Source organism: Musca autumnalis, unplaced genomic scaffold (genome assembly GCF_047663935.1).
Source record: "Musca autumnalis isolate F117 unplaced genomic scaffold, ASM4766393v1 scaffold_3, whole genome shotgun sequence".
Taxonomy (NCBI): domain Eukaryota; kingdom Metazoa; phylum Arthropoda; class Insecta; order Diptera; family Muscidae; genus Musca; species Musca autumnalis.
In genome coordinates this window covers 173011008-173023237 of record NW_027411866.1, presented here as the reverse complement: position 1 = coordinate 173023237, position 12230 = coordinate 173011008, and the positions used below count along the sequence as shown (strand labels likewise).

At 37.7% G+C, this 12230-nt stretch overlaps 1 protein-coding gene across 5 annotated transcripts; it reads left to right on the top strand.

The window, feature by feature from the left end:
* Positions 1–1683: 1683 nt before the first annotated feature.
* Positions 1684–11702, top strand: LOC141398227 (uncharacterized). 5 transcript variants are annotated; one of them, XM_073975490.1, is made up of 6 exons: positions 1684–1736; positions 3384–6511; positions 9374–10309; positions 10370–10600; positions 10678–11399; positions 11480–11702. In XM_073975490.1, exon 2 carries the CDS (start codon positions 3389–3391, stop codon positions 5972–5974), a length of 2586 nt encoding a protein of 861 aa, XP_073831591.1. In that variant the 5' UTR covers positions 1684–1736; positions 3384–3388; the 3' UTR covers positions 5975–6511; positions 9374–10309; positions 10370–10600; positions 10678–11399; positions 11480–11702. The 5 variants fall into 5 exon arrangements, with proteins under 5 accessions (XP_073831591.1, XP_073831587.1, XP_073831589.1 ...); XM_073975486.1 differs by having other exon boundaries at positions 1726–2053; XM_073975488.1 differs by lacking the exon at positions 1684–1736 and adding an exon at positions 1749–2208.
* The last annotated feature ends 528 nt before the right edge of the window (positions 11703–12230 follow it).

The following is a 12230-nucleotide window of genomic DNA, read 5'->3' as shown; positions in this document are numbered from 1 at the left end:
TTGGTTTATGTGCTAGCATTTTTATATCCTCATATTTAAGGCTAACGAGGGTGTATACGATCAAAATGTACCTCATCGAAATCATGGTTTTGGACGAAATACGTTTCAGACAATTTGGCGTCGATTTAAGCCATGATCCAGCTAAGAATTTGGATTTCGCAATATTTTGTCCAAACTTAGTTTATATGTTCGAAGATGGGGAAAAATCGGTCCACTCCTTCGGTTCCTACGAAGCAAAGCAGTAAGCGATTTGGTCCATACATTGCACATCGTAATATTTCTGTTAGACCTAGATCTTTGAATATTTACTCTATATGTCCACTCTTTCGTGTTCCTCCCACACAAAATTTGGGAAAATGCAGTTCAAAACCTGTATTCGAACAGCTTTGATTCTTTTGGCAAAAAAAAAACTTGTGTACGAAGGTACAAGTCTTTTGCAGGGACTTGTCCTTATTTCCTAATAAAATGGCTCGAAAGCTGTGAACAGACCTACGGCACAAAGTTTAGTGCGGCGTAAGATAACTCTCGAACAGAACAGTCAAATTTAGTTTTACTCATAATAGTCCATATCAGTTTTCTCCTTAGAGTACCTCTCTCCCCTACAAAAGTTCAACATTTTTGTTTGAGTGCAGTTTGGGGTCTGTTCGAAGATTCTTTGAATTTTTTCTACTTGTTGTCCTGCTTACAGCGATATTATATTTTTCGTGGGCAAATTGTCACAAATCTGAAGACCTCCTAATACATAATTATTGGGGAATAGAATTGTCGGTGTATAAGTTAGATACGTTGGCCTTCAACTTCTTGAGCCCAGTCGATCACGGATGCTGATTGACAGCTCGGGTATCACCTCTACAAGTTCCCTCTGCGGAGACCGGAGAGTGTAGATACCAACGGGCGACGGTTGTTGTTGGTTTGCTCATTTTGATACATATATGTATGAGAGACTGTTCTCTCACTGGAATAATTGTAGTTGTAGTAGTAATAAACGAAGATCCTCTGCGATCAACACGATCCTCTGCGATCACTAAGATCCTCTGCGATCCACGTGAACCTCTGCGTTCACTTTTGTTTTATCTCTAGAAGCGAAAGCATCAAGGCCTCTGCGCCAACTAGAGCTGGCAAAAAATCGATGGCACTATCGATAAAATCGATTGTTTTTTAAAAATTAAATATCGATAGATAGTTTTGCCTATCGATATTATCGGAACAAAAACCCCCAACCCAAAACTCATTAAAGCTTTGTTCCTTTACCTGCCTGAGGTTACCATTTCTTACCATTTTTAACCTGCAAAACGTTCCTTTACTTTAACAAGCATACGATTTATATGAGACCAGTTCACCACTTTTACCATTTTTTGCCACTGTTACCATTTTTTAAAGTAAAGGAACAGACCATAAAATAAATAGAAATTTCGCTGATTTTTGGTTTTGTGTGTGTGAGAAAATAAGCCCGTAGTCACACGTAAATATTTTTCGGAAAGGTAAAATGATTTTTTTTAATATTTTTATAAGATAAAAGCAATTTGTTATTCTCCTTTGCATTTCTGTGAACTACTTGTGAAAAATTTCAAGAAAAGCATTGACATTTCCGCCATTTTCATTTCCAAATTAATGGTGTTGACAGCTTACCGATAATATCGATAGTAATCGATATTATAAACTATTATATCGAAAATATCTAATGTTGGGAATATCGATGGTTTGCCAGCTCTAGCGCCAACCCACGATTACAAAAGGTAATCTTTGTTGTAGTAAGAAAAGAAACACAATAAACAGCAATCATATTTATATAAAGAATCAACATTTTATCCAATCGAACTGGAGAATTTGTTGTTGCCCAACGAAACAGTCGGCAATAATTGTTTTAATGGGTAAATTCCCATCTTTATATAAATTTAACTATTTCGTACATGGGGTCTGTACCGCAAAAAGAAACCTCAACAAAACCGCAAAGAATAAATTTGCAAGATGATCAATCGCAAAAACGTACTCGTGCAGTAAAGAAGTGTTTTATTTCACCGTCAAGAGCAATAAATAGAACAATTTCAAATGGGTATGGCCCAAAAAAGTTTCTGCGTGCAATTATAACTATTTAAAATATCTTGACATTGATGGTTTGAGGCTACGTTGCTGGATGTCTTGGTTTAGTTCATAAGTTGCAGACACAATTTGTATCCTATTTTCCCTGATTTGCAAGTGGGTATATAGGTATATGCAATTCCATCTGACAGATTTTATTTCGAAGGAGTTTCGCGTATATTTCATTAATTCGCGTAATACGAAAGTTTTGTGGCCTGTGGCGTTAAAATAAAATCCCTTGGTCTTATTGAGCTTGATTTACGTTGTTAACCGATTTTAGAGTTAATATAGTAGCTATGATTTTGAAGAAATGAAACATTATTCAAAGCAACATTTATTAGACTTTTTAAGGCAATACGGGAACAAAGTTCTTGATCATAGCATGAGTCACTTTTGGGCATGGCCCAATAATAGGTCCTCCATCAAGCGAATTCAAAGAAAAACAAAGATTTTAAATGTCAAAATTCATAAACAGAGGCGAAAAAATGTTTAAGGCGAATTTCTTTTCTGTCAATTCAGGTAGATACATACAAAACATTTTCCGAGAGAAAGTTGTTACCGTAGTTATTTTTGTTTGACGAAACAGAATATACCAGCTGATCGAACTTGAACTGCTAAAATAAGTTATTGTAAATTAAATTCTCATACAAACACAACAAATGATGACATTCTACGTGTTCAACATTAAGTTTATTTGTTTTCTTTTTTCGAGATACATCTACCTGTTTCTATACAATTCGACATTTCAATACCTCACAGCGAATTCAAATGACAAATATGAATTTTGACAGCTCAAATCGAAATCATCTGATTTTGCCGGAGGACCTATAATTGGGCCATGCTTTTGGGCTATATCCCATAGCGTTATGGAATGACAATTTTAAACTAACAGTGGGAGACGTGCAGATGTTTCAGACTTTCAGCCGACGTTTTAAAATCAGTTATTCGGTGTCTTTCTTCTTACTATAATTATAAGAATGGGAAATTACCTCATCCCCCTATGCATAAAATTATACATATATTAGAAACCACTATATGACTGTGTAATCTTCTTTTTTCTCAAGGTATGAACACCATTGCTCAGGGAAATATGGGTAATATGGTGCTAACAAATAGTGGAATGGGTGGCATGGGAGTAGGTGGTGCCGGAATGATAAAACAACAAATCGGCGCCTTATTATTTACTTATTTTAGATGCAATTGTCAAGCATAAGCCACTTTTATGTTACTAATATTTTCTCATCATTATCTAAAACTCCTAATGGTCCATAATTATTTGTTCGATTCCTTCGTTGGTGTTATAGGTCAAATGAACAACATGGTTGGTGGCGGTGTTGGACCGAACGGACCCTATGTCGGTGGGGTTGGTGTCGGCAACGTTGGCAACTATGGAGGCCCTGGCGGTCCTCAAGGTGGCATCAATGTCAATGCCAATAATCCCCAGCAACAAATGTTAGCTCAACAGATCGCAGCGCAGCATGGTGGAGTACCACCAAACATGACTGCGGCTATGCAACAGGGACAACGTGGACCAGGCGGTGTACCACTCGGAATGGGTGGCGCCGGTGTAGGTGGTACTGATGGTGCTGGTTTGGTCGGTGGACCACAGCAACAACAGATGAACAATGCTCAAATGAATCCCAATCAACAACAAAACCCACAGGGCGGTCTAATGGGTGCTGGTGTTATGGGTGGTATTCGACCACCACAAGCGGGCGCTGGACCCGGCGGTCCACAACAAAATTCCATGATGTTGTCGCAACAACAACAACAACAGCAACAACAACAGCCAGGAACATCTCAACAAGGTGGTAACGCCGGCGGTGGTGGCAATGCAGGTGCTGGCAGTGGTGCAGGTGGTGGTGGCACTGGAGGTCAACATATCTCGGATGAGCGTAAAAAACAAAATCAACAGCAACTTATGCTGCTATTGCACGCACACAAGTGTAATCGGCGAGAAAGTCTCAATCCAAATCGCGAGAAATGTAACGTCCAATATTGTAAACCAATGCAGGATGTTCTTACACACATGGCTACGTGTAAGCAGAGTCGAGATTGTACCATGCAGCACTGCATATCATCGAGACAAATTCTTCTGCATTACAAGACTTGCCAGCGATCCGATTGTATTATTTGCTTCCCATTCCGTCAAAATCATGGAGGCAATGCTGGTGGCGGCGGGGGACCTAACAATGCCAATCAACAACAAGGACAACCTAATGCCAACGATAAACAAGTTCCAGGAGGAGTTGGCGGTCCACAACAGGTTGGTGGTCCACAGCAGCCAAGTGGTGTTGGAGGAGTACAACAAGGTGGCGGTGTTGCTCCAAATGTTACGGCTGGCGCAGGCGGCATGCCAGTAGGTCCGGGATTAGTCGGACCTAATCAAGGCCAAATGAATATGAAACCTAATGCTGGTGATATGCAACAGCAAATGCAAAATGCCTCTCAGAATCCCAATCAAGAGATTAGAAGATTCGATAGCATGGGTATGCAGGGAGCTGTGGGCAATGCGGGCGGACCAAATAATATGTTACAGGGTAATGCCGTGAATGCACAACAACAACAAATGCAAGGCATTCGAATGGCCGGAGTTCCGCCAACTGCGCGCGTAATGTCTACAGCGGTTGGAGGACCTGGAGGTGGCGGTGTGCCAGTAGGTCCATCCTCTGCCGGAAATAATGATCAAGGCGGCATGCGTCAAGTTGTTAATAATCTTTTGATTAGTGGTGGTGGAAATGGTCCAGGTCCCGATGGAGGAATGCAAAACCAACAGCAACAAATGCTGCTGCAAGGCGGAGCAGGTGGACCTAATAAATTTCAAATGTCAGTGCCCACGCCTCGTCTATCTGATTTGCTGAAACCCGGTGTCAAGGTACCGACAGATCCCAACCAAGTTCAAGCGAATGCCCTTAATCAGCAACAACAACAGCAGCAACAATCGAACATTCCCCTCTCGGTCAATGTACACAACAATTTCAATAATTCCAATATAAACAACCTTCTGGGTGGTGGAAATGCCGGTGATATGGTTGGAGCCGGTGGGCCTGTTGGTGGAGCACCACCAAATAAACAACTTACACCACAAGAATTGGCCAAGATGAAAATGCAAGCCCAAGCAGGAGGTGGAGCCGGTGGCTTAGTGGGTGGCCCTAATAATGCCGCTCCCAATAACAATGTAGCAGGCAATCAAAATGCGTCTGGTGGCATGCAAGGTGTACCAAATGTTCCTGGCGGACCTAATAATTCCGGAGCCGGAGGTGTGCCGACTACTTCACAAAATTCTGGTGGTGTACCTGGGGGTGGATCAGGTGGAACAAATGCTTCTGGTGGGGGAACGGACGAAAACAAAGATTGGCGAGAACTTGTCACAGATGACCTTCGTAAGCATTTAGTGCACAAATTAGTACAAGCAATGTACCCCACATCCGACCCAGCCACCATGTTAGACAAACGCATGCACAATCTTGTCTCCTACGCAGAAAAGGTCGAGCGTGATATGTACGAAATGGCCAAATCTCGATCAGAATACTACCACCTGGTAGCCGATAAGATCTACAAAATTCAGAAGGAACTGGAGGAAAAAAGGATCAAGAGGAAGGAACAACAACTTATTCAAATGCAGCAGCAACAGCAACAACAAGGGGTTGGTGCTGGAGGAGTTGGAGCTGGACCCAGTAATGTAGCAGGGGGTGGTGGTGTTGGCGGCGTTGGTACTGAAATTGATGTTGTCTTCCCCCACAAAAAAAAAAAAACAACTAATGACACTTTTAATGAATCAAAAAAAAAAAAAAAAAAAAAAAAAACAATATTAATTGTCATATGCCAAATGTTTTTAAACTATTATTTATCAATATTATTCAATTATTTATTTTCTATACGCTTTTCCTGTTAATCTATAAAAAAAACATTTGAATATTTTCTTGCTTATTCATAACACCTTCTCTACTTTCTAACTCCTTGATATCGTATTGTATTTTTATATTATTTGTTCCATATCCTAATCATTATTTCCCTGTGTCCGCCCCCCCCCTCGCCTTTCAAATTCTATGTTGTTGTAAATGAATATCAAAATTGTTCGCACGCACAAAAACATACAAAAAACTGCCATTATTCACCATCAAAAACCAAAAAACTGCCGCTAAAAAATATACGATCGCTCTGCTTGTTTGTATTAATTAATTTTGGATTGTTGCGCGCGTACCACCATCCTTCACCACCAAACCAACCAATCAACCAAAAAACAACCACAAACACACAATAAATCTATATAATCAATTACAAAACCTTATATCAAATTCTTATAATGAACGAATAATAGTCTAAAGGATTATGGTGTTGCCTCAAACAGATATACCTTCTGCCAGAAGTGCTTTAATGACATCCAAGGAGACACCGTTACACTGGGAGATGATCCACTGCAGTCACAAACGTAAGTAACAACATTTGAAATTTTATTATGTAAATAGCGCGGTATTCACTCATGGTGGTAAAGTGGCATTGTAGATATTGTACATGTTGTTAATATTGTAGATCTACAACAGTTTACAATACCATACCAACAAAATACAAGCAAGCTTAATTTACTACAGGGTTGTTAATTTACTCGACCTAAAAGTATTGTAAACATTGCAGTGTACTTTTACTAGGGTGCAGAACAGCTGATGAGAACAGTTTTGTTGTGAGTTTTATTTTGTTGTAGTCTTGTTTTGTGGTAGACAAAATGGGAAAAATAAAAAGAATGAAAGAATGGAGCGCAAGAAAATAAAATTTTTTATGGAAAAGGACAATAAAACTGAAACTAAATAATATACTGAAGATGATGTTTTGATTTGTTTACAATATTCATAAAACAACGTTCACACTTCGTTGTAAAAAACCCTAGTACATATACAACAGTACCCTAGTACATATATGAGTGAAAACCGCTAATATTTTATTTATAAGAATGATGGAGTCACGATAATTTTAAGAAATTTTATCTGAAAAGATTATACAGGAAAAATTCAGTTATCAAATAAAGTTATTATCAAATATATGCAGTATGTTTCGTCCGAAATTATTTCCACATAAAAATTTGTTCAAAAAGTAAGCAAACATAAAATGTAGAAACGTCAAAAATCTAGCCAGCAATCTATCATGTCGCTACTTTTTACTCCCCCAACTTTGTTGTGTAAAAGGTTTCTTATGAGAACGCTATTCATTGCCATTTTCTAAAAAGAGAAGTGAGCAGTTTGCAACTTTTTGGAGTACGGAAAGTTTTTTTTTTTTTTTTGAGTAATATGCAATGTTATTTAAAATTGTAAAAACTTGTTTATTCAGGAACATAACTATTATTTAACATTAAATGTAATATGTGGAAGCCATGGTACAATAATACAGGTAGCATTATCAAGCCAGCTGATGGTAATATAATGTGTCAATTGCATTGAATTGATGTCAAATTTTGACATCTTATGTTACCAACAATTGCCGATGCGGCTACCTGTGTATTTGTACCATGGTGGAAGCTCTATTGGTCTTCTATTAGAGGGCATTTTAATATTCTAAAGAAAGAAATTATAGTCTTCAATATAAAGAATTTTTGGTCTTCTATAGAAAGACCAATCTGACCACTATGTGAAGACCATCTGATCTTCTATAGGAAGACATTTTAATTTTCTATAGGGAGTCAATTTCTTTTTCTATGTAAAGAATTTTTTGTCTTCTATACGAAGACATTTTGTTCTTTCTGTTGGTCTTCTATTTGAAGACATCGTCTTTTAAAGAAAGACCTTTTAGTCTTCAATTTATATATTCTCTAGAAAGACCTTTTGGTCTTCTTTTTTACTCTTCTATAGGAAAACCATTTAGTCTTCAATGGAAAGACCTTTTTGGTCTTCTATAGAAAGGCCTTCAGGTCTTCAAAAGAATGACCTTTAGGTCTTCTATAGGCAGACCTTTTGATATTCTGTAGGAGGGAGGACCATTTGGTCTTCTATAGGAAGACCATTTGGTCTTGTATTTAAAGACCATTTGGTATTCTATTTGAAGACCTTTTGCTCCTATACAGGAAAACCTTATGCTCTTCTATATGAATTCCTTTTGGCCTTCTATTTGAAGACCGTTTGATTTTCTAAAGGAAGACCTTTTGATATTCTATAGGAACACATTTTGGTCTTCTATAGAAAAACCTTCTTCTATATGAAAAACTTTTGAAATCTATAGAAATAAATTTTGGTCTTCTATAGGAAGACTTTTACGTCTTCTATTTAAATACCTTTTCGTCCTCTATAGGAAGAACTTTTGGTCTTCTATAGAAAGATTTTTGTCTTTTATAGGAAGAAATTTTAGTCTTCTACAGGATTTTATTTGAAGACCATTTGGTCATCTATAGGAATATCATTTGGTCTTTTATAGGAAGACCTTTGGTCCTTTATAGGAAGACTTTTTGTTCTTCTATAGGAATATCTTTTGGTTATTTATAGGAAGACCTGTTAGTCTCTAATAGGAAGAAATTTAAGTCTTCTATAGGATGACCTTTTTGGAACATTGCTCGTTGATGGTGACAACAACTCTTCACAACAGAGCCTTCATTACAAAACCCCTTACTAACCTACTATTTTAAGAGGGACATGTCGTGCGAAGTGTTTGGTTATTTTTAGGCCTCTAAAATAAGTGTTTACGACTTCTAGAAAGCACTTATTTAACTACTTATTTTAGTGGCCCAAAAAACACGTATTTCGCGGGACAAATCCTTGTTAAAATAATGAATTAGTATAGTAAGTGGATTTGTATTATTTTTGCTGGGAAGCTGGGTTCAGTCGCTTTTTATCAGTGGATGCCTCGAATTTCATATTGATCTTAGTTGCTCATATTACCTCACCAAATATATTTAGTTAAGTCTACCACTTGTTTAGGGCGCTCTCCAATAAAGAAATTTAAGAAAATTTTGACTGATGCACGAACATTGTTGTCGGCATTTAGTTAACAACAAAGGAGGAAAAAATTAACGAAGATGTTGGCATAGAAGTTCGGAAAATGATAGTCATCCCTGCATTAGAACGACACGCTTTGAGGAACATACCAACTTCTTCTCTATCGTTTGCTTACCAATCGTTCATCTTATTGAAGAATATCCATTGAACAAATTACAGGACACCTTGGTATAAAAAAGCTTTGACAAAATCGTGAGATTGATTGAGGGATTGGTTATATCAATCTACTACTGTGACTCAAATTTTGATTACACAATTTATCATTTAAACTCTTATCTTATTGCCTACCTTTCTTCTTCCCCCCCTCCCTTTTCTAGTCAAATTAAAAAGGATCAATTCAAAGAAATGAAAAATGATCATTTGGAACTTGAACCATTTGTTGATTGCCAAGAATGCGGTCGTAAACAGCATCAAATTTGTGTTTTATGGTTGGATTCCATATGGCCAGGTGGTTTTGTTTGTGCCCGTTGTCTGGAGAAGAAGAATTCCAAACGAAAAGAGAATAAATTCAATGCTAAACGTTTACACACCACTAAATTGGGTATTTACATTGAGACACGCGTCAATAATTTCCTCAAGAAAAAAGAAGCTGGTGCTGGTGAAGTACACATTCGTGTTGTCTCATCATCGGATAAGTGCGTAGAAGTGAAACCGTGGAAAATGGTGAAATGAATGCAGAATTCCCATACAGAGCAAAAGCATTGTTCGCTTTCGAGGAAGTTGATGGCATTGATGTTTGTTTCTTTGGCATGCATGTACAAGAATACGGGTCAGAATGTCCACCTCCGAATACCAGACGTGTATATATTGCCTATTTGGATTCGGTGCATTTCTTTAGACCCCGTCAATATCGTACTGCAGTATACCATGAAATTTTACTTGGTTACATGGACTATGTCAAACAATTGGGCTATACAATGGCTCATATTTGGGCTTGTCCGCCATCGGAAGGTGATGATTATATATTCCACTGCCATCCTACAGATCAGAGAATACCCAAACCAAAACGTTTACAAGAATGGTATAAGAAAATGTTAGATAAAGGTATGATTGAACGTACCATCCAAGACTACAAGGATATCCTCAAGCAGGCTGTAGAAGATAAACTAACGTCGGCAGCTGAACTGCCGTATTTCGAGGGTGATTTCTGGCCAAATGTTTTGGAGGAAAGTATAAAGGAGCTCGATCAAGAGGAAGAGGAAAAGCGTAAACAAGCTGAAGCTGCCGAAGCAGCAGCTGCTGCTGCCGCAAATGTATGTTTTTCTTAGAGAATGCAATTTTTGTTTCTGTAATTTACAATTTCTTTCCAATAGATTTTCTCAATTGAGGACAGTGATGTTAGCGGAGATGGTAAAAAGAAGGGCCAGAAGAAGGCCAAAAAATCAAACAAATCAAAGGCTGCTCAACGCAAAAACAACAAAAAGTCCAATGAACAACAGGCGGGTAATGATCTTTCGGCGAAAATCTATGCCACCATGGAAAAGCACAAAGAAGTGTTCTTCGTTATAAGGCTGCATTCCGCCCAGTCAGCGGCCAGTTTAGCGGTATGTTATACATATTACGCCACATATAACAAAATGTCAATGATAAATTGAATATATATCTTTCCATACTCCAACAGCCCATTCAAGATCCTGATCCATTGTTACAATGCGATCTCATGGATGGTCGTGATGCATTCCTTACCTTGGCTCGTGATAAACACTACGAATTCTCATCATTGCGCAGAGCACAATTTTCCACATTATGTATGTTGTACGAGTTACATAATCAAGGACAAGACAAATTTGTCTACACCTGCAACAATTGCAAAATTGGGTTTCAATACATAATCAAGGACAAGACAAATTTGTCTACACCTGCAACAATTGCAAAATTGGCTTGTTTCAAATCGGCTGGAGAAGAGCCATCATCCAGATCGAAGCCCAGTTTCTCCATTTTGTGAGGATGGCCAATCTTTTCATTACATATTGTACACAAGTCAAAGTCCTAAAAAGGAGAGGATGGAGACAAATGAAAACAATTACAAGTGGTAAAAATATAAAACATTTTGTGAGATTTGAATAAAATTCTACTTACATCACACACCGTACAATGGAAGCAATCCATACAGCGTTGTATACAATCTTTGGTTCATGCTTGTCAGTGTCGCGATGCCAATTGTCGACTACCTTCGTGCCAGAAGATGAAACGTGTGGTGCAGCACACAAAGAACTGTCCCATTTGCAAGCAACTTATTGCTCTGTGCTGTTATCATGCCAAACATTGCCAAGAGCAAAAGTGTCCAGTGCCTTTCTGTCCAAATATCAAACACAAGCTCAAGCAACAACAATTGCAACAAAAGTATGTAATTAATGTTGGTGTGTTTTTGGGTGGATGTGACATGTCAAGAACTAACAATTTGTTTCTTTGTATTCTTTTAGGTTGCAACAACAATATGTGTCATAATATGTGAGGCAGTTCGTTCGGACTAGAAGAATCTTTCATGCATATGAGAGAGGTCTTCCCGTTTCATCTTCGGAGATATTCGTGGGAAATAGATTTTATTCTGAATGATATTTTGCTCTCAAAAAATGTATATCCGTAATGTACATAGGAAATAAAAATATCAAGGCAAGGTCTATTTATATGAGGTAGAAGTGACAATCAGCTATATTTTTACTTTTTTGTAAATTTGGTTTTCAAAATATAATAGGGTCTATTCGTAAACGTGTAATAATAATGATCTACGACAGTTCTGAATGCTTTATTTTTAAATTTTGATTGAATATTGTTCTATTTTAGAGGATTTTCAAAATGTATTTATGTTTTTGGAACTACTCTATTGTACCTTGTAAAAATTGCTTATTTTGAGTACTTTAAGCTGTAATTACGTCATCGGGGGAAGTCATAGGATCTTCATATGGCAATGCGGATATGCTTAGGGTGTCTACTATATAGTCCAGTATTCAAATATATAATATAAAGTTCATAGCGCCGATAATTCGGCCATAACCTAAAAATCATCATGAAGACTGCCATTGAAAAGTAAATGGCTTATGTGGTAATGATATCACTGGCAAATTATTTCCCTTTAGCAGTCTTCATGGCGATTTTTAGTTTATGGCCGAATCATGGGGGCTATGAACTTTATATTATATATTTGAATACTGGATTATATAGTAGACACTCTAA